This window comes from Thalassophryne amazonica, chromosome 19 (genome assembly GCF_902500255.1).
Source record: "Thalassophryne amazonica chromosome 19, fThaAma1.1, whole genome shotgun sequence".
In the NCBI taxonomy this organism is placed as follows: Eukaryota; Metazoa; Chordata; class Actinopteri; order Batrachoidiformes; family Batrachoididae; genus Thalassophryne; species Thalassophryne amazonica.
In genome coordinates this window covers 40,878,164-40,901,054 of record NC_047121.1, presented here as the reverse complement: position 1 = coordinate 40,901,054, position 22,891 = coordinate 40,878,164, and the positions used below count along the sequence as shown (strand labels likewise).

General features: G+C 43.3%; 1 protein-coding gene across 3 annotated transcripts in view; it reads right to left on the bottom strand.

Annotated features, from left to right (window-relative positions):
• Positions 1-6,006: 6,006 nt before the first annotated feature.
• The window catches only part of LOC117532258 (serine/threonine-protein kinase PAK 2-like), a 29,170-nt gene continuing 12,285 nt past the window's right edge, over positions 6,007-22,891 (bottom strand). For 2 of the 3 annotated variants that reach the window (XM_034195575.1, XM_034195576.1), the window contains exons 2-15: positions 16,242-16,429; positions 15,157-15,263; positions 14,783-14,930; positions 14,667-14,683; positions 14,438-14,551; positions 12,314-12,437; positions 12,166-12,229; positions 11,742-11,790; positions 10,595-10,707; positions 10,388-10,505; positions 9,942-10,041; positions 9,630-9,826; positions 7,429-7,566; positions 6,007-7,350 (exon numbers count right to left, since the gene is read on the bottom strand). In XM_034195575.1, the coding sequence (XP_034051466.1) occupies positions 7,264-7,350; positions 7,429-7,566; positions 9,630-9,826; positions 9,942-10,041; positions 10,388-10,505; positions 10,595-10,707; positions 11,742-11,790; positions 12,166-12,229; positions 12,314-12,437; positions 14,438-14,551; positions 14,667-14,683; positions 14,783-14,930; positions 15,157-15,263; positions 16,242-16,419 (1,554 nt within the window). In that variant the 5' untranslated portion in view covers positions 16,420-16,429 and the 3' untranslated portion in view covers positions 6,007-7,263. Of the gene's footprint in view, positions 7,351-7,428; positions 7,567-9,629; positions 9,827-9,941; positions 10,042-10,387; positions 10,506-10,594; positions 10,708-11,741; positions 11,791-12,165; positions 12,230-12,313; positions 12,438-14,437; positions 14,552-14,666; positions 14,684-14,782; positions 14,931-15,156; positions 15,264-16,241; positions 16,436-22,891 lie in introns of all 3 variants that reach the window. The other variant, XM_034195574.1, reaches the window with a different exon arrangement.

Here is a 22,891-nt window from a genome sequence, read left to right as displayed (position 1 = left end):
TCTGCATGGAGGAATGGGCCAAAATACCAGCTACAGTGTGTGCAAACCTGGTGAAGACTTACAGGAAACATTTGACCTCTGTCATTGCCAACAAAGATTATGTTACAGAGTATTGAGTTGAACTTTTGTTATTGACCAAATACTTATTTTCCACCATAATTTACAAATACATTCTTTAAAAATCCTACAGTGTGATATTCTGGATTTTTTTTTTTGTCATTTTGCATCTCATAATTGAAGTGTACCTATGTTGAAAATTACAGACCTCTCTCATCTTTCTAAGTAGGAGAACTTGCACAATCGTAGACTGACTAAATACTTTTTTACCCCACTGTACCTTTAAACCTTTAAATAATCAAAAGATCTAAAAACTGAAACCTGCATATAAACTATTCAAGGACTGATGTGATTTTAAACATAAAATATCACAGTCCTGTTGGTTTGGTTCTAATATTTTCTCACCTTGAGTCATGAAAACCAACATGACCATCAGAACTGTTGGTGACATCATCCTGAGGCAGCTTTAGGTGTGAGTGCATGAAAACACTTCACATTTTGTACCGAATAGGATAAACTGTGACAGGCATTGATGCAGAAATATGCTAAATATATTCTAAAGGAGGCGCACATCTGTGCATGTGAAATTCAAAAAAGACAATGTATCATCCTCTGAGAATTACTTTGTCATGCCAGAACTCCAGTCCAAAACTAATGCACCTTGCAATATATGAGTGCAGTAAACTGACAGTTTATTGCTGTGCATGAACTGTTTTACCCTTTTGAAAAGTATTCCTTCAAAAATGTGATAATATAAGGCTGAAAACATCAGATTTTGAATAGTAAATGATAATCCTGAAATTTTTTTGCATGACGCTGACTGCTCATACTGCTGCAATCAACTGAATGATGAATTTAAAAAACTGAAAGATAAATCAAATAATGTCAGGAGGCATGACCTGTTTCCAAGCAACACCTCACTCACCACTTCTGGTCCTGGATGGCAACCACCCAGGCAGAAAAAAAAAAAAGATCAAATAAAGTACATGCCATATAAAGAATCTTTGTCAAATCTGTGTCAATTTATGGGTAAGGTACAAGTTTCTACAGGCTGTGACACAACACTTGGCCAGAAACTGTTGCATTCACCCTATTGTTTCAAATCTCGCAAAACCTCAGCGAGTTCACCGCGCTGTGAGATGTCAGTAACATTGAAAACTGCAATCAGATGCTCTGATCAGGCTGCACTGCTGCACACGGACAACAGCATGAACATCGCAACATAAAACTCTTTGTATATTGTGCCTAAAACTCTTGTGAATATATTCTGTGGGTTTTATGTTGTTTTTGTTTGTTTTATGTAAACATGCCAGAAGCTCAGGTTGTTGAGTTGCTGTGAGCTGCGATCGCTTCCTGTTCTTGTCATTCTGGGGGAATGTGAAGTTTGATCTGTTTCTCCTGTTTGTTCCAGAGGAATATATATAAAAAGTCTGAAATTTGATTTGCGTTTATTAAGTTCCACACAGATTAAACATAGCATACACGGATTATTTGGAATATTTGTTTTAGCAAGTTTCCAGGGTCTTATGCATGCAGTGTCTTAATAACGTGATGAAAAGCATAAAAATTACATTTTGTTAATATAACGTTCATTTTGCAATTGCCATCATGTGGATTCTGTTTTTGAGACCGCAGTAATGCTGGCACGCAAAGGATTATGGGCTATCTCACTAGGGTGAATTACCATGGTAACAACCAAAAACTCAGATCTCTAAGACCACTGAGGCTATACAGCAAATTTTACAACCCACCACCACCACCACACTTTCCAATAGATCAATTTTCTTGACAATGACTGTGATGCCTGTTGCAACCTTTGACCCCTCAAACAGTATAACCTCTGTTGATATTTTAATGAGAAGATCAGAAAAATTTACATGAGTAAAATGTGTGTTTTTATGTTGCATCTGATCTTTGCTGAAAAGACTAATGTGGGACAGAGTCTCTGTTGGACTGGGCTCTGTACCAGGACACAAACCAGTGCAGGAAAAACCCAAAATAATACTATTATTTTGCAGTAATTGTTGAAGATTGCAGAATTGTGTCCTGTTTTACTGTTATGGAACTGGTTAAACACAACAAGAATGTGGTTCCCATGGAGCAAGTAAAACACATAAAAGAATCATTGTGTTATTCAACATGCTGTCAGTTCTCAATCTTTTTTTTCAGTCATACCATGTGCTATGCATTTCACATTTCCTCTTTGCTGAGAAATGTAAAGTATTTCACATCATACTATAAACTGCCATTTATCTGTTAAGATGCAATGTGAATCTGAATTTTGTTGTTTAGTAAATTTTTTTCTTGTTTCCCATTTTTTATATTTGCTCTTGTGGCTGACATTTTTTAGCACCCCCTTTCCAAATTTATGTCTTTGTTAATACGTCTTAATACGTTTAAACCAAAATTTTGAGTCATATTGTTCATCTGATATGGAAGATGGCGTTCTCTTTGATTTTGGGTTTGATTGAAGATAAAGGGAATGATTATGACTTTGAATGCTACGTCTTTGGTGGAGCAAACCGCTGATAAAAGCAGATTCAAAATGTGCTGACAGAAAAATCATCTGCTGTTACTAGGGTGGCCAGATGTACTCCTTTGTGCCACAAATTGAGATGGTTTCCGGTGTTGTTATTGACAGTCTAGCTTCAGTTTTGAAATGCGTATTTCAAACACGCATTTCAAAACTGAAGCCGGAACAACACCAGAAACCATCTCAATTTGTCGCAGAAAGGAGGACATCTGGCCACCCTAGCTGTTACACAGTAATCAGAAGGTGCATTTGCTTTTATTCATACAGTATAGTAAAAATAATTAAAGATTGCTGATCTGCTATCAATAGGAAAACAAACTGCTTTTCTCAAATTTTTTAGTGCCAAAGAATCAAATTCTGCACTATTTGGTGTAAGTCTTGCACGTTTAAAATGCTTGATTCTGTGGTGGCCATATAAAGATGAACACCACCCTCATCTGTCAAAACAGGAGAACAGAGCGGTGCTTGTGGAGGACGGGGTGAAGGATTTACTACAGATTTGCACCACTTTGGGGTTCTGGCCTGAGCAACGTTTGCTGCATGTCTCTCCCCGTTTCCTGACTCTACAATAAACAATGATGCCTATAAAACATTAAAAATAAAGAAAAAGTCAACAAAAATAAATATGAATCATTTACATTAATGGGGGATGCCGGCCCATATCAGTTCATGTTTAGTTATAATTTACATACTGCAAGTTCGTACTATATAGATTTGATTCAGTACATATTTAAAAAAAAAACACCAAACATTGACTGAATATATATCAAACATTCAATTTATGACACATACAACTGGAACATGCATTCTGTTTACCTGGTCACATGATGTTTTCCCAGTGAGTTAATTTTCTTCTTAACCTCTGCATTATGAAACCACCTGATGGTCTTTCTGCAGCATTTCTGATTAATTTTTTAAAGTGCTTTCCAGGAAGCCACCTCAAAGGAGAAATCCAGGATTTTATTGGTTTTATTTTTAAATGTTTTAGTGTCACCTTTTCATTTGGGACTAAAACTGGTGCACTATTTGGAATGCAAATACCGCATTAGCAAGTAGACGTTAGTCAGCTAATTAATGTTATTAGATGGGGAAAGAACAGACTAAACCACATCTAGACAGTGTGGAGCTAAACGTGTACCTATTTACAATAGGGCCAAAAAGTATTTAGTTAGTCCCTGACTGTGCAAGTTCTACTTAGAAAGAAACGAGAGGTCTGTAATTTTCATCACAGGTACACTTCAGCTATGAGAGAAAAAAAATCCAGGAAATCACATTGTAGGATTTTTAAATAATTTATTTGTAAATTATGGTGGAAAGTAAGTATTTGGTCAATAACAAAAGTTCAACTCAGTACTTTGTAACATAATCTTTCTTGGCAATGACAGAGGTCAAACGTTTCCTTTAAGTCTTCACCAGGTGTGCACACACTGTAGCTGGTATTTTGGCCCATTCCTCCATGCAGATCTCCTCTAGAGCAGTGATGTTTTGGGGCTGTCACTGGGCAATATGGACTTTCAACTCCCTCAACAAATTTGCTATGGGGTTGAGGTCTGGAGCCTGGCTAGGCCACTCCAGGACCTTGAAATGCTTTTTACAGAGCCACTCCTTTGTTGCCCAAGCGGTGTGTTTGGGATCATTGTCATGCAGGAAGACCCAGCCACGTTGCATCTTCAGTGCTCTCATTGAAGGAAGGAGGTTCTGGCTTAAAATTTCATGATGCATGGCCACGTTCATTCTTCCCTTAACACCGATCAGTTATCCTGTCCCCTTTGCAGAAAAACAGCCCCAGAGCATGACGTTTCCACCCCCATGCTTCACAGTAGATATGGAGTTCTTGGGATGCAACTCAGCATTCGACTTCCTCCAAACATGACGAGTTGAATTTTTACTAAAAAGTTCCATTTTGATTTCATCTGACCACATGATATTCTCACAATCCTCTTCTGGATCATCCATATGCTCTCTGCCAAACTTCAGATGGGCCTGGACATGCCTGGCACTGCAGGATTTGAGTACCGCTCTGCATAGTATGTAGCCTTTGTTACTTTGGTCCCAGATCTCTGCAGGTCATTCATCAGGACCCTCTGTGTCGTTCTTGGATTTTTGTTCACCATTCTCATGATCATTTTAACCACACGGGATGACATCTTGCGTGGAGCCCCAGATCGAGGGAGATTATCAATGGTCTTGTATGTCTTCCATTTTCTTACAGTTGCTCCCACATTTGATTTATTCACACCAACCTGCTTGAGTATTGTAGATTCACTCTTCCCAGCCTGGTGCAGGTCTACAATTTTCTTCCTGGTGTCCTTCAACAGCTGTTTGGTCTTGGCCATGGTTGAGTTTGGAGTCTGACTGTTTGAGGCTGTGGATAGGTGTCTTTTATACAGATAACGAGTTCAAACAGGTGCCATTAATACAGGTAACAGGTGGAGGACAGAAGAGCTTCTTAAAGAAGTAGTTACAGATCTGTGAGCACCAGAAATCTTGCTTGTTTGTGGGTGACCAAATTCTTATTTTCCACCATAACTTACAATTATTTAAAAATCCTACAATGTGATTTCATGGATTTTTTTTTCTCATTTTGTCTCTCATAGTTGAAGTGTACCTATGATGAAAATTACAGACCTCTCTCAACTTTCTAAGTCGGAGAACTTGCACATTCAGGAGTTCACTAAATACTTTTTGGCCCCACTGTATGTCAAAATATGTAAATAGTAAGTCCCTTTGGCTGCTCCCTTGTTTTTCACTCGGGGTCACCACAGCAGATACAAGGCAAATCTGCATGTTGAAGCGAGACAAGTTTTACACCGGATGCCCTTCCTGATGCAACTCCACATTACATGGAGAAATGTGGCAGGGGTGGTGTTTGAACCGGGAACTTTCCGCACTGCAACCAAGCGCACTAACCCCTTGGCCACAACATGCAAATAAACTTTTAAAAACAGAGATACAGTTAGGCTTACCTTAGCCTAGCTGTCCTTCTCTGTTCCAGCAGCAGTGCACTGAGATCAACTGTCAGCAAGTCAACTGGTGAGTAGGAGTTCATTCCACAAGACCCATCTCCCAAGCTACATTTAGTGAGGCAAACGTACACACGTTTAGCTCCGCATTAAGTGGTCCATAGAGCTGTACACTTGTAATGATGTTTTCATCTGTTCAGTGGTGACGAGAAGCAGTTTACTCTGAATTCTTTCTGCCCCATCCCATAACATTAACTACCCAGTTAGCTTCTACTTGCCGATACTGTTTACTTTCTTAATAAATAATGCACGATTACATTCATTTTTGTCCTGAATGTAAAGATAACCCACAAAACATCTAAAAATAGAGTCTAGACTGCAATTTCCCAGAATTCTCATTTAACTCATTGGCATATGAGAAAACTCAAATAATTTGGTTCCTCTCAGAGATTTAGTTGGCGATGTCATTACATTTTATTCTTGGAAGTGTGAACCTCTACCTTCTGGAATGGAAGATGAATCAGAACACACACACGAACACACAGCAAGAAAAAAAAAATCATCTGATGATAGTTACAACTAATAAAACAATGTTATACATACTTTTAAAAAAATCTGAAACATCAGCAGTATATAATATACAAAAAAGCTGATTCTTCCTCCAGTTCAACAAATTCAATTGTTTTCATTCTGCAGTTTTGTTGCATTTGCTCCAAACTACCAACATTAAGGCATCAGTTAAAAAGGCACAGCTTTAGACATACAGAATGTCCAAAAGGATAGAAGTATGGTTTGCAGCATTCCAGGTGTAAGGCAGACTGTTCCACGTGAAAGTCACCAGGAATGTCTGCATAGTTTGTACAAGAGCCTGCACAAAATGAAGTCACAGTCCACTTCATGATAGTGTTTGTTTTTGTGCCTTTAAACACTATATTTCCACCAAAAGGCAGACATTCAGAAATTAAAAAAGAGCAATGCACTGACTTAAAATGTTGAGATAAAAAGTAAAAAAAAAAAAAGAATTTAAATAAATAAATGGCTTCCCTTTGCAGGACTGATGTGATTAAATAGTGGATCACATAATGACAGTGGTATGGTTTTTCCCACTATTCTACACTGCAACATGTTGGACAACACATCAGATTATTGGTTCGCTTTAGTTTTCCACATCAATTTTAAACAATCCTGTCACAAATGTTTGCACAAATATTGACATCAAAATGACTGTAACCTGACTGCAATCACCACACACCAAATTTCTAGGATTTTCCTCTCTTTGTAAACATACCTGCACCCCACTTTTTTTAACAATAGACTTCTTCAAGTTGTTTCACTTTATGTGCAAGTAAAAGTCTTATAAATAATGAGCTCCTAGAAATATGGTGCACAATAACCAGTGAGCTTCCCCAAGTCTGGTCTGACACCCCCACCCCCCCCAAAAAAAGGGAAGTGCAAAAGTGGACAAGCTGTTAGCTACCATAGTAAACAGTGGCAACAGAAACAACGTGCACATCCAGCAACTGCAGGAGAAGCAGAAAATATTACAAAAGAGCTCATGAGAAAGATACAAAGTTGAGAAAACTTTTACAGAAGCACCAGGGAGTGTTTGGGACACTAACAGCTTGCTGATAGTCGTCATACGCAGGCTAGCACAGGAGGCAGATTGGTTCATTTGTCAATGGCATTAGCTCTTAGAGTCTTTACTGGGATTTAGCGGTTGCTCCTCATGGCCTCCTTGGCTGCCAGGATGAGGGGAGTAAGGCTAGAGAGAGGCTTGGCCAGCTTCAGGAATGGGTGCTGCAACATGAAGCAAAAAGCAATAAGTCAGATGACTTAAAATTCTGTGCACATTTTAGAGCATGTGAACATTTCTACCTGCAGCAGTTCTCTGCCTGAACCTCGTTTCTCCACATCCATTTCCAGGCAGGAAGACAGGAAGGACTTGAAGACGGGAGACAGCTTCTCTGGACTCTGCAGCTCAGGAGTCCCATTGGTGGCAATTAAATACAATGCCTAGAGTGTTGGAAGAAAAGTAGTTTACTGTATAACCTGTTGTGTTTGTTTGCCGTTACCTATTTTTTTTTTAGAGCTAAATATTGCATGCTAGAGGTCAAGTCCAAAATGACTTCTTAAATGATCCCTTAATGTTAAGGTATGCAGCTGACCACCTTGCATCACAGCTCCTAAGCATGTGTGTGAGTGTGAAAGGGTGAACCTGAGGAATCGTTTTAAAGCACTTTGAGCTCCTGCTGTCAGATGGAAAAGTGCTATAGTACATTTGATAATGGAAAATTTGAACAAACACTTGCATCTTTTTGGCCAATTTCAGAACAAATACGTAAATGCAAAGAATATGCATTACATATCACTGCAAACATATAAATTGCTCACAACTGTTGCACCATATTATAATGTTTCAAAAAGTGGAGGTTTGATTGATAGACTGATGCTAATACGTGTCAGTAGAACCACCACTGGATGTCCGATAGCAGCAAGCATTATGGAGAACCCAAACATCGAGTGTCTGAAAGATTGTATTGTTCTTTCTCTTTAGTTATTTAACCCCAAAGGGAGGAAAAACTCTGGGTAGCAGCAACAAGTTGAGTTTACTAGGTATAGTCCATTGGTATGAAGACAGTCACAGCTACAGAAATCTAACATTTGTTCCCAGTGACCTTGACCTTCACCCAAATGATTGACCTATGGCTGACCTTGCAAGGGTTATTCTGGAATTCACCTAGGTGTGTGCCACGTTTGGTCCAAAATCAAATTCCTTGACATTGACCAAAAATAAAAGATTCTGAAATGAAACTTTCCTTTGAGCTTTGGCAAATTTTACCTCGCCTGGGCAATTACAGCACCAACCTCCATACCCGTATTTACTCAAACACACCAAGGGCGTGAAATTTTCATAAAGGCGGGGCATTTATCGATAATCATTTGCATGCATGCTGTACACAGTACGGCCTTACGGTACGTATGGACATGCGTACTGCATGCAAGAGAAGCAGCGCAGACTCAAAACAAATGTTTTTCTACATGCAGTAGCTGCTACACAATTACATAAAATGGCTCCATGCAAACATTTTTACTCGTCAACGTTTGAGCTAAAGCAAGCATTCGAGTGACAGGGAAGGGTCTGAAATATGAGACACTGTGGCTGCATAAGCACCATGGAAACCCAGAACAGACTTGATGAGATTTTGCGGCAATGAGGTATAACTACTTCATTTTATTCTGTTCTCTTAGGAATTCACAATTTCACTACATGCAATGTGACAAAAATAAAAAAAATAAAAGAGGAGGCATTTATTAGAGAGGGGCGCCTTTAATGGAGTAAATACAGTATGTGTGTAAAGTCTGGTACACATCAGTGTGAAAAATTTCAACTCTGACCCAGACAATTGATATTTGGTAAATTGGCCACCTTGCAATTCCAGAACTGACCTACTGTTGTGTCTCAAGCCTGGTGGACATCAGAGTGGGGAAAAAATAAAATAATGAATCAGAATTTTTAGCTTTGCCCACAATGCTTACAGTGCTCACTAAAGTATTTAAAATGAAACAGACGTTTACCAATATCTGTGATTAACTGTGATTGTTTTTGTTCGTAGTCTGACAGGAATGTTTTATTTTTAATACTGATACGGTATAAATAGGTTAGGGCATTTAAAAGCTAGATAACTTCAGCCTTGACCTTTTTCATTCAGCTACATGTTTTGTTTTTTTCTCAGTATATTCATGATGTGTTTACTTTAAAAAAAAAAAAATTTTATCTATTCATTCATTCATTTTCTGTTATTGCATGAGTGTGCTGACTGAAATAAATAAATCAAATCAAATCAATGACCTTGACCTCTGCCCAAACAAACCCCTTAAGTGGTCAACCTACATGCACACAGCAAATGTGGTGAAAATTGGCTCAAGTACCTCAAAGGAGTAGTGGAACAACCAAACAAAGACACATTTCTCAAATTATAGTATGATGTTGAGTGCTATACATCATATGTCTGGGCAGAAATATGACAAAACAATTAGAAAATCATTCACACCAAAACATCTGAGCTGTCACTCACCCTGAGAGGGTTCTCGTTAAGGTACGGAGGCTCTCCTTCCACCATCTCTATAGCCATAATGCCCAGAGACCAAATATCTACTTTGGGTCCATAGGCTTTCCTGGTGACCACCTCAGGAGCCATCCAGTATGGAGTCCCGACCATGGTGCTGCGTTTGCTCTGTTCTGGAGTGATCTGAGCACAGAAGCCAAAGTCGGCTGGAAGGAGAGAGACATACATGAACGAGGTCCATCAATTTAAAGTTGCAAGTTGTACAAAATACTTTTCCACAGATGTGTGATTAGTAGAGTACGTCCAATAAGTGTCCCTCACTCAGTTTGACTGATCCATCCATGCCCAGTAGCACATTGTCACTCTTGATGTCTCTGTGGATGACTTGGTTGGCGTGAAGAAACTCCAGAGCCTGAAGAACCTGGCAGGAACAAAGAGGTGGTTTCTCCATTAAGCGTGATGTCAGCCATTGAGAATTAAAACTGGACAGGATTCTCGTAAATGAGTCACTGGCATTCATGAGAGGAATTGATAGAAGTGTCTGCACTGGAAAGACGTGTGAGACCTACTGGGCATACTTTTCTTTTTCCTCACTGATATTGTCAGGAGGTTTTTCCTGTAATTAACCAACTTCCATTCTTACTATCTTTTGTAAGTATTGCATGGTTTTAGGCTGAACCCCAGTACATTTGCGCTGACTGAAGCCCTTGAGGCTCAAAGGCAACAGCAGGTGTTGCTTTTGTTCCTTATCTAACGCGCCATCCTACCTCCCTGCAGACAGCCGCGATCTGAGCCTCATCCATACACGTCTCTGTCACAACATCAGTTAGAGATCCACCGGCAAGGTACTCCATCACCACAAACAGCTCATCCCCCACAAGAAAGCTAAAAACACAACAGTCATTCTCAGTCCAGTTATATTTCGTGCCGCAGATGAGCGTGTCTACAGTGTATGTGCATTATGTTGATGTTACCTGTCTAAGAAGTTGACAATGTTGGGGTTCTTCATCTCCTTCATTACCAGAATTTCGTTAATGATCAGCTCTTTCTTTGGTTGCTTCTGCAAATTAATCTGTTTGATCGCCACCTGCAGGGCACAGCAATGTTGCTAAAACATGAGCACAGATATTCACAATTTTATCTGCAGTAGTATGCAAGTACTACAGTGGTGTCGTTGTTTACAATTTAAATATACATTACCAGTCAAAGGTACAGCCGTTTGCATATATCTATATTTTGATCTGAAGTCACAATTTGGTGGTAATTGTAAAGCAAACAGGAGCTCGGAAAAAACATTAAATACAAAAGAAAGTCCTTTAATTTCACAGTACATATATGGATACATGTAATGCAATTTGTCCCCTGAATTTAACACATCTTCCTTACAGTTCAACACAATCCACCTACTAGGAACAATGGGGCAGCCGGTGCCAAAGGGCTGATACTAGAGATAGGCGCTGCCTTGGTCAAAGGAAGAGAAAGGAGCACAATCTAACGTGCCTCATTATGGTGGGAGGAAACCCACACAGTCATGGGGAGAACATGTCAACTAATCGAACCCCAGACTTTCTTTGTGTGAGGGAAGAGTGCTAACCACTGAGCCACCATGCTGCCCCATATGAGTGTATTCATTCATTTTAAATCAGTTACACTGGTGAGACGGCACCATATCACAAACAGGTGGGGTGGAGACAGAAGATCTGCTGTTGAGAGCCAGAAGGGGAACAGCCAAAACAATGAAGAAACTTTATTTTAAGGGACTTTATTTTAACCCTAAACCATTTTAGATAAAATAATGCAAAGTTTCTAGGTAGCTGAAACAGGTTTTAAGCTTTGTTCCAACAATGGGAACACTTCCAGAAATACATAGTGGTCAAATATGGGAATTAAAAAAGAAAGAAACCAACAAAAAATTCCCAATATACCCCTGTTCGGAAACTACAAAGATACGGCCGCGTTTTATCGTATCAGCTTGTGTGTCTGCTGTGTCTATATTTTTAACTGGTACTGTAAATTTAATTACAGGAGGGAAAATCTTTGGTACTTTACCTATTTTAGTTTTTCATCATCAAACTGATATAAAGCAAATGAGTGACTTCGTCCAAAATTAATAAACCTCACCTCTTGTCCTGTGGCAACATCTATGGCTGTGTAAACTGTACCAGAAGCCCTGAGAAGAAAAGTGAGAGGTGGCACAAATTTATTTTCATTATTTAATCCTGCTTATGCTTCTAAATGTCCATCCGCCACAGGCTGTTGCAATAAGTCAGGATCACCTAAACCAGTGGTGTCCAAACTATTCTAGAAAGGGCCGAGAGGGTGCAGGTTTTCTTTGCAGCCACTGACTCCAGCAGGTGATTTCACTGATGAACATCACTTTGAGCAGGTGGGATGAGTTCATCAGTGAAATCACCTGCTGGAGTCAATGGCTGCAAAGAAAACCTGCACCCTCTCGGCCCTTTCTGGAATAGCTTGGACACCACTGACCTAAATCTCTGGTCATTTAGACCAGAAACCTATTAAACCCCATGAAATGTTCGCTCACCCTTGGCCGATCTTCTCATAGCGGGTGTATTTCTTTTTAGGATCTCCAATACTGACAATAGTTCCTTAAAAACAATGATAAAAACAGCTCAGTGAGTGAACTCAACTTAACCCAAAACTAAATGTGTGAAAGTGTGTGAGAGACCTACTAAGTTTCTCCATGATTTCCTCATCAGTCATCTTGCCACCCTTCTTCTTCAGTTTGTCTGCTGTTTTAGAGGCTGCATCACCCTCTGGTGCTGGGAGTGGGTCTATCACTGATCGTGTGTATACCTGACACACACAAACAAGATTACTAAAAACCTAATAAATTAACTGCCACAAAAGTTGGGAGAGAAAGCTATTTTACATACTGTATATAGGTTGTCTCAAAAAATGTACCCAGAAGTACTCTGAAATATGAATACCAGGAAATGGTTTTACTTGGAAATAATGGTGGTTTTCTCATTTCAGGAACCCAGAGGTTTGTTCTGCAAGACAGGAAAGTCCAGGAAAAATGCCGCAGTTGACCCTATTCAGAGAAGAAAAATCACTGAGTTCTGTGCAACGCATCCTAAGGGCTGACTTGCATCTCTTTCCATACAAAATTCAGTTTTAGCGCGAACTAAACTGCCTGGCAAGGAGACTTGAATTTACAAGGTAGCTTTCCAGAAAACTGGAGACAGATGATTTGTTTCTTAGGAAACTTCAGACGAGGAGGTTACATTGATCATGTGGTATAAAAGATAAACGGTTAAAACATCACAAAGGAAAGCGTGAACTAAAAACTGTCACTGGGGACAAAAGTTACATGCTTCGGCCACATGGTCATGCAGAAAATGTCTGATAATACTGATTGGTTTTTCTGTGCTATCAAAATACTTTTGGGTACATTTTTTGAGACACCCTATATACAGTATACACACACACACACACACACACACACACACACACACACACACACACACACACACACACACACACACACACACACACACACACACACACACACACCAGCATGTGCCCATTCAAGGTGCTCAACTGCACACGCAGTTATTAAGGACCTTGCCCAAGGAGCCTTCATGATCTTCATGTCTTGTAGGGAATTGAACTGAGGACCCTTTCAAGCCTGCAGTGTTAACCTCTTGACCATCACCTCCCCAAAACATTTGCCATGCATTATGTTGCTGCTCATTCAAAAATCACCAATTCTTGAATGTGCTTCGCAATATAAACATTTAAGAGGCCAGACTGACCAAACATGTTGTGAACACATGAACACATTTCAAGTCTTGAGTCAAAGAAGAGTTAAGCAGATTATGAAACAGAAGTTGTTCCTCATTTAAGTGATTTAGTGTCTGACTGCCCTCCAGTTCATTTTTTACTTTTGTGTTTTGTTTTTGACAGGATACCACTAAAAATGACTACATGTACAAAACACTTAATTATAAAGTGTTTTAATTATCCCATAATTATTATGGGATTTGATTGATTATATCATAATACAAATTATGTTCAAAGCACAACTTCTGCCACTACATGTCCAGGACATGTTTAAAATGAGAGACTCCAGTCATAACTTATGAGGCACATTGTTATTTCAGAAATCAAAGATACGAACTACTGTAAAAAGTCATTGTGTTTCTGTAAAAGGTGTTAACATTTGGAAAAAATTGCCCGGATAACATAAAACCAACTGGTACTTTGGTTGGCTTTACAGAAACTATGTGATTGCTCGTTATAGTATGTTAAATTAGATTTACTGCTTTTGACTTGTTTTGGTGTACTGCTGCTTGTACCTTTGTGTTTTTGAAATTTTACTTTAGAGATAAATTTATATTTGTATTAGGTATATGTATAATTATTTATATACATATGTAAAATTTTTCTTTTTAATTCTTTGGTTAAAGGGGTAGGCATCTACAAGCGTTGCTTCTGCCTGTACCCTTTCGGCCACATGGGTGCACTGTTGGACTATTTTCTCTTTTTTGTGCCAAATAAATTCATTCATTCATTCATTCATTCATTCATAAACTAACAATATCGAAACCTATTTGTATAGTAAACTAGATTCTTTAGGCTTCTTGGGTTTTTAAGTTTTTACACTGGATGCCCTTCTTGGCACAATTCTAAATGTACAAGGAGAATGGGGTACTGGTGGCCTCGAACCGGGGACCGGTAGGGATGTAAGCACATAAATCGCTCACATCATTGTGCTATATGGTATCTTAAAATACTGTCTACCTCATTTTTCATGATCATTTCAATAAACAATAAATTTGATCATGACTCACTGATTTTGTGTGCTCTGGCCGTGGGGCCACGACTGGTGGTGGCGTGTCATCATCCTCGTCTTCATCGCCATCCTTACCGCTTGATGGTGAGACCACCGTACCCTGCTTGCCTGACTGCAACAGTGATCATACACAGATATAACAGATCAACTGTAAGGAATTGTTTCATGTACATCATGAAGTTTAATAAATAAAATTCTTCACAGCGCAGAAGAGTGAAAAAACTCACCAACTGAGAGCTTTTATCTGAAATAAGCAAAAGGAACAATGTAAGAACAAAGGGTAGGAGACTACACATTTGCAACGTTTAACCATTTATATCCTGCAAAGTGGCAGAAAACTGACCTGAGGCAGAAAAACTGAGGTATTTCTGTTTTCCACTAGTGGAGTCATAGAACTTGAGAATGTCAAGGACAGCCTGAGGATTCTGTTTCTGTTCTGATTTACTAATGTTGGAGGTTTGTAGAAGGCGTGCCCACTGCTCTGGCATACCCTGAACAAACACACACATAAACATGCACTTTACACACTGATCATATTACAATGATATGGAAGGTTTCCGAGCACGACGCTTCTAGAGTGCTTTGATTTTGGCACAAAAAACAAAGACAAAAAAAAAAAACCCTTATGTTTTTGATGTATTAATTAAAATTCTGAATGGCAAAATATCACAAATAATTATTCAAAGCCTTGTCATGGAGTTTTAGTTATTCACTTACAGTGAACTCTCCAGTCACTGCGTCAAAGCCTACATGGATGGTGTGCTCAAAATCCGATGGAGAGGAAATCTCTGGTCTGTCCTTTTCCTTTTCCTTTTTCCTACCTCCTACAGATGACAGTCAAACATCACAGAATTCAGTCAGATCATCACTTGGTGATATTCACATTCACATGTTCTGCTTTCTCTAACAGACTGCACTAAAATACTGCATATTAAAATAAAAAAACACTACCAATGTTCATTGGATTCTAATATGAACATACTTTGTTGTATCTGAGAGCAATTTCTTTTCTTTCAACTTTTACATTCATTCTAGATTTAAACATAAAAGCTGGAGTTTTTAACCTAACCAGACCCCTCCTACCGAGAGGTCGACTGCTATAGGCTAGTGACTAAACAATAGCTCTAAGTAGCACCTATTGTGCTCTAGTTAGCACTCTCCTAATGATGGGATGGAAGCCTCCCCTGATGGCTCCCTTGACGACTCTCCTGATGACATGAATGACTCATTACCATGAACAAAAGACTGAATCTGCTTTGACCTGAGTACCCCTGAGTACAATGGGGTACTCAGGTCAAAGCAGATTCAGTTTGTTGGCTTCTGGTTTATTCTTCTCTACAAGAGTCAAGACAGAAGTAAGACTACCAGAGCAAGAATTTTAGCTGAGGAAGCTTCTGTGATTTGAAGCGAAACATCCTCACGTCAAGCAACCCAGTCCAGTCAAAGATTCAAGCTTCTCTACTTTGGTATAGTGATATTAATTAGCTCATTAGCTGTGTTCCTTCCCATGTGTGCCTTATAAAAAAAAATGTGCCAATTCAACTCATTTTGCTTCTTGCTGCATGAAGTGGGAAATGTGACTTATACTGTGGAAAATAGGGTACGTATAATGCCTCCTACTGAGTTTGTGTTATTTACATTGTGGCATAAGAGTCACCACCTGCACTTCCACAGACTTGTGGACAGATGGTGCACTGATCTTTTGGGTGTTGGCAGAGTAATGAGCCTTCTGAGTGACCCCAACATGAGTGTTGTTGTTGATTTCATTTTACAGCCATCATGCACTCTGTGCATTTTTTCACCTTTGTCAGAGCCGAATATTGATATGATCTTGTTTCTGGGCTTCCTCTCTTCTGGTACAGACGGCAGTGGCCGAGAGCTGTGATTGGCTGACTGAGGATCCTTGGCTCCTCCTCCTTGGCTGCTCATCCTGACAGGGGGGGCGGGGGGCTTGTCCTCACACACACCGCTGTCACACATCTACTCACACCTTTACCAGCAGCGTGACACAGACAGATAATTACAAAAGTATACAATAATAAGTGGCACACTGTTTGAAATAACCTATAAGCTGACAAAGAAACGGCTTCTGTCCATTAATACGTCACAATAACAAAGTTCTTCATTCCAAACAGTAAAAACACAGACTGCGTAGAAACAAGGAAAAAAAAACCTACAACAAAACAAAGCCAGCTTCATCTATCTATGCCTCAGTCTGTGGATCAAATGGTGACTCTTGGAAGGGAATAGAGAGTGTGAACAGGAAACAGCATTAAGTGTCATGTTGAATCTCGCTCATGCTTACAAATGAATGAGGAAGGAAGGACAAAAGAAAGAAGGCTATCTAAAAAAAAAAGAGAATGAATACCACTACAAGACTGAAGAAAAGAATCCATGTAACCAAATTCAGAGATATGGTATAGACCAATGTATTGTTTTGCTGCTGTTGATTATCTTTAGAAACAGTTCTTTAAAATGTCAATGAAAGAGACACTTTAAAATAAAAATACAAAGATTTTCTCTGCTTTTCTTCTTCTTCTTTTTTTTTTTTGCAAACCTGTCTTAAAATAGTTTATCCACTCTGCCAATTTGAACTACATCAAGTTTGTTTAGATCAAAAACAAACAAAAAAAAATCTCTTGTTTGAAAGCCATATTATCCCTAATGTTGTTTGTTTTACGGCTGCTCCTATTTTGTTCAAGGGATTTATTGGGATTTCTGTATTGGGATTTAGCACATGTTTTATGCTGGGTGGCCTTCCTGATAAATGGACCGTATTCATATAGCACTTTTCCATCTGAATCAGAAGCTCAAAGCACTTCATAATAATAATAATAATAATACATTTTATTTGTAACGCACTTTACATTCCATGGAATCTCAAAGTGCTAACTTCATGGCTATGCAAGGTGCTCACTAGACACCGGGAGCAACTTGGAGATTAAGGACCTTGCTCAAGGGTCCATAGTGATATTCCAGTCAGGCTGGGGTTTGAAATGAGAATCCTCTAGTGTCAAGCCCAACGCTTAACCACTAAACCATCACCTCCCCATTCTGGTGATTCTGACACAACTCCAGTTTCACCTGCAGAAAGAGACATAACTCGCGGTCTTCCTACGAGGTTCCCCATCCAAGGACTCACCAAGACGCATTCTGCTTAACACCTAAGACCTGACAGGATCAGACATACAAAGAGCAGACTGTTGCTCACATTATCCCTAATGTAACCTGAAGAAATCTTACTACTTGGTTATTAATAATTAATTAGTTATTAATAACAAATAATTATTTATTAGTAATAAATCATTTATAAAGACTAAAAGCACCATAAACCTGTCTATCCTTGGTTCTCTCTCATGTTACTAGATTAAAATAAAATATGAGAGACTATAGACACACTTTGAGACACGCTCTCTGGACCAAAGAGTGTGTGCCAATTACAGGGGCATCACACTACTCAGCCTCCCTGGTAAAGTCTAATCCAAGGTACTGGAAAGGAGGGTTCGGACGATAGTCGAACCTCTGATTGAAGAGGAACAATGCGGGTTCCATCCTGGTCATGGAACAATCGTCCTTGCAAATAGGGTGAGAAGCTCCGTCATCCATGGGGAGCTCAGAGTAGAGCCGCTGCTCCTTTGCGTTGAAAGGAGCCAGGTGAGGTGGTTCGGGCATCTGTGTTGTGAAAGTGTAGGAACACAGACCCACAACAGGGGGCGAAAATGAACGGACAATGGAGGAATCAAATAACACTGTTTTTACTGTTGTGAAAAAAGGCACAACAAATACAACTGATAACAATAGGGAGATTGAGTCTAATTCAAAGGTGTCGTGTGGGCAGGCTCGACGATAGGAGACGTCTGTCCAAGTCGAACCGGAACCAACCCGATTTCCTCCGCCACCGGACCCCGGGGATACTGGAGCCGCCAAGTCCCGAATTCCCAGGTGGCCACTGCCTCCGCTCGCCGGATCTGGTACTGCTGGCAGGAAACAGAAACAGTCAGGTGTGGATGCGGCTGCACCCAGCAACACGGAGGGTGGAGAGTCCACCTCCACCTCTCGTCAACAACAATCAAGAATGTGCAGAGTAAGCAGTTATCTCTCAGGGGGAAAAGGAGTGCAGTCCTAGCTCCCAGTCACCAGCTCCTGCTGTCTAGAGATTAAACAGGTACTCCTGCAAAAACACGTACAGAACAATACTTATGTATAAGCACACGAACGGCTGAGAGTCGTTACCTCTTTGGTATGGCGATATCTCGGCAAATGAGGTGGAGATGCCATCCTGCTGATATACCTCCGTATTGATTGGGATCAGCTGTCTCCAGTGATGGATGACAGCTGTCGTCCTGGCTGCTCCTGTAAGGCGGCAGCGCCCTCTGGTGCCTGGAGCCCGCACTCCAGGCAGGGCGCCCTCTAGTGGTGGTGGGCCAGCAGTACCTCCTCTTCAGCAGCCCACACAACAGGACCCCCCCCCTCAACGGGCGCCTCCTGGCGCACGACCGGGTTTGTCAGGGTGGCGACGGTAGAAGTCGGCCAGGAGGGCCGGGTCCAGGATGAAGCCTTTCTTCACCCAGGAGCGTTCTTCGGGGCTGTACCCCTCCCAGTCCACCAAATACTGAAAACCCCGGCCCATTCGTCGAACGTCGAGGAGCCGGCACACGGTCCAGGCCGGCTCTCCGTCGATGATCCGGGCAGGAGGTGGCGCTGGACCCGGAGTGCAGAGGGGTGAGGTGTGATGGGGTTTAATCCTGGAGACATGGAATACCGGATGAATCCGCAGTGAGGCCGGAAGCTGGAGCCTCACTGCGGCGGGATTGATGACCTTGAGAATCTTGTAAGGGCCAATGTATCGTTCTTGCAGTTTCGGGGAGTCCACTTGAAGGGGAATGTCCTTGGTGGATAACCACACCTCCTGCCCAGGACGATACGTGGGAGCCGGGGCCCGCCGCCGGTCTGCATGGTTCTTCGCCCTCGTCTGGGCCTTCAACAAAGCAGAACGGGCGGCACGCCACACCCGACGGCACTTCCGTAGGTGGGCCTGGACCGAGGGCACACCGACCTCCCCCTCAACCACCGGAAACAACGGGGGTTGATACCCCAAGCACACCTCGAAAGGGGAGAGGCCGGTGGCGGACGACACTTGACTGTTGTGGGCGTACTCGATCCAGGCCAGGTGGGTACTCCAGGCCGTCGGGTGCGCGGCTGTCACACAGCGTAGGGTCTGCTCCTTCTCCTGGTTGGCCCGTTCTGCTTGTCCGTTGGTCTGGGGGTGATACCCGGACGAGAGACTGACCGTGGCCCCCAGTTCCCGGCAAAAGCGCCTCCAAACATGCGAGGAGAACTGGGGACCGCGATCGGAGACGATGTCTGATGGTATCCCATGCAGACGGACGACGTGGTGGACTAGGAGGTCCGCTGTCTCCTGGGCCGTTGGGAGCTTCAGGAGGGCCACGAAGTGGGCCGCCTTGGAGAATCGGTCCACTATCGTGAGGACGACGGTGTTGCCCTGGGACGGCGGGAGACCCGTGACAAAATCCAGGCCGATGTGAGACCAGGGGCGATGAGGCACGGGCAGCGGCTGTAGCAATCCCGGTGTCTTGCGGTGGTCTGCCTTGCCCCTGGCGCAGGTGGTACAGGCCTGGATGTAACCCCGGACGTCGGCCTCCAGGGACGCCCACCAGAAGCGCTGCCGGACGACTGCCACGGTTCTTCGCACCCCAGGGTGACAGGAGAGCTTAGAACCGTGACAGAAGTCCAGAACTGCAGCCCTGGCTTCTGGTGGGACGTAGAGTTTGTTCTTCGGTCCGGTTCCGGGGTCCGGGTCTCGTGTCAGGGCCTCCCGGACGGTCTTCTCCACGTCCCAGGTGAGGGCGGCCACGATAGCGGACTCCGGGATGATGGGATCCGGGGGATCTGACGACTCTGTTTTGACCTCATCTTCATGTACCCGGGACAAAGCATCCGATCTTTGGTTTTTGGTCCCGGGACGGTAGGTGATCCGGAAGTCAAAACGGCCGAAGAACAGTGACCAGCGGGCTTGCCTGGGGTTCAGCCGCTTGGCGGTCCTGATATACTCCAGGTTCCGGTGGTCAGTGAAAACCGTGAATGGCACGGACGTTCCCTCCAACAGATGTCTCCACTCCTCAAGAGCCTCTTTCACCGCAAGGAGCTCTCGATTGCCGACGTCATAGTTCCGTTCGGCTGGAGTCAACCTGCGGGAAAAATAGGCACATGGGTGAAGGACCTTATCGGTCTTCCCGCTCTGGGATAGTACGGCTCCTATCCCCGAGTCCGAGGCGTCCACTTCAACCACTAACTGGCGACTAGGATCGGGCTGCACCAGAACAGGTGCAGACGAGAAGCGCCGTTTCAACTCCTTGAATGCGGCATCGCACCGATCCGACCAGGTGAAGGGGACTTTTGGTGAGGTCAGGGCTGTCAGGGGGCTAACTACCTGACTGTAGCCCTTGATGAACCTCCTGTAGAAATTAGCAAAGCCTAGGAACTGTTGCAACTTCCTACGGCTTGTGGGTTGGGGCCAGTCTCTCACCGCCGCAACCTTGGCCGGATCAGGAGCGACGGAGTTGGAGGAGATGATGAACCCCAGGAAGGACAAAGAAGTGCGGTGGAACTCACACTTCTCGCCCTTCACAAACAGTCGGTTCTCCAACAACCGCTGCAGGACCTGACGTACATGCCTGACATGAGTCTCAGGATCCGGAGAAAAGATGAGTATATCGTCTAGATATACGAAGACGAACCGGTGCAGGAAGTCCCGCAAGACGTCGTTAACCAAGGCTTGGAACGTCGCGGGGGCGTTTGTGAGACCGAACGGCATGACCAGGTACTCAAAGTGACCTAAGGGGGTGTTAAATGCCGTTTTCCACTCGTCTCCTTTCCGGATCCGAACCAGATGATACGCATTTCTAAGATCAAGCTTGGTAAAAATTTTGGCTCCATGCAGGGGTGTGAACACCGAATCCAACAGAGGCAACGGGTATCGGTTGCGAACCGTGATCTCGTTCAGCCCCCTATAATCAATGCATGGACGAAGTCCGCCGTCTTTTTTACCCACAAAAAAGAAACCTGCGCCCATCGGGGAGGTGGAATTCCGGATCAACCCGGCAGCTAACGAGTCCCGGATGTAGGTCTCCATTGATTCACGCTCAGGCCGTGAGAGGTTGTACAGCCTACTGGACGGGAACTCACTGCCCGGAACCAAATCAATGGCACAATCGTACGGACGGTGGGGGGGGAAGTGTGAGAGCCAGATCCTTGCTGAACACGTCGACAAGGTCGTGGTACTCCACCGGCACTGTCCCCAGATTGGGCGGGACTCTGACCTCCTCCTTAGCTTGGGAGCCGGGAGGAACCGAGGAACCTAGACACACCCGATGGCAGGTCTCGCTCCACTGAACCACTACCCCGGACGGCCAATCAATCCGGGGATTGTGCTTCAACATCCAGGGAAAACCTAAAACCACACGGGAAGTGGCCTGAGTCACAAAAAACTCGATCACCTCCCGGTGGTTTCCTGACACCACCAGCGTTACAGGTGGTATCTTATGCGTGATCGGAGGGAGTAGGGAGCCATCTAGTGCCCGAACCTGTACAGGCGAGGTAAGCGCCACCAGAGGGAGCCCTATCTCCCTGGCCCATCTGCTGTCCAACAGATTCCCCTCAGAGCCCGTGTCCACCAGTGCTGGGGCCTTCAGGGTTGAGTCCTCGTAAAGGATCGTAACTGGGAGTCGTGTGGCAATGTGGGTGTGTCCCACGTGGATGTCTCGGCCCACCCCTAGCCCAGTTTCTAGGGGCGGGCGTTGGAGTTTTAACCGCTCGGGGCAGTCTCTCACGTGGTGCTCTATTGCACCACAAACAAAACAAGCTCCATGGGCCCGTCTCCTCTGTGCATCCGGTGCCCTAAATGTTGCCCTACTCGTGTCCATAGCTTCGTCAGTAGGGGGAGCTGTGGCCCCACGGAGCGCAGGGGCCGTGGAGCGTGGGGAAGGCGGAGCGCGGTCGGAACCGGAAGGGAGAGGGACGGCGCGTGCCCGGCCACGCCCTTCGTCTCGTTCCCGCCGACGTTCTTCTAACCGGTTGTCTAACCGTATGACAAGATCGATGAGCCCATCTAAATCCCGCGGTTCGTCCTTAGCCACCAGGCGCTCCTTAAGAACCAAAGACAGTCCGTTTACAAAGGCGGCGCGGAGGGCAGCGCTATTCCAGCCGGATCTCGCAGCCGCAATGCGGAAGTCGACTGCATAGGCAGCTGCGCTCCGGCGCCCCTGTCTCATTGACAGTAGCACGGTTGAAGCGGTTTCGCCTCTATTAGGGTGATCGAACACGGATCTGAGCTCCCTTACAAACCCATCGTATGTCAGAAGGAGCCGTGAATTCTGCTCCCAGAGTGCTGTAGCCCAAGCGCGTGCCTCACCGCGAAGCAGGTTTATTACAT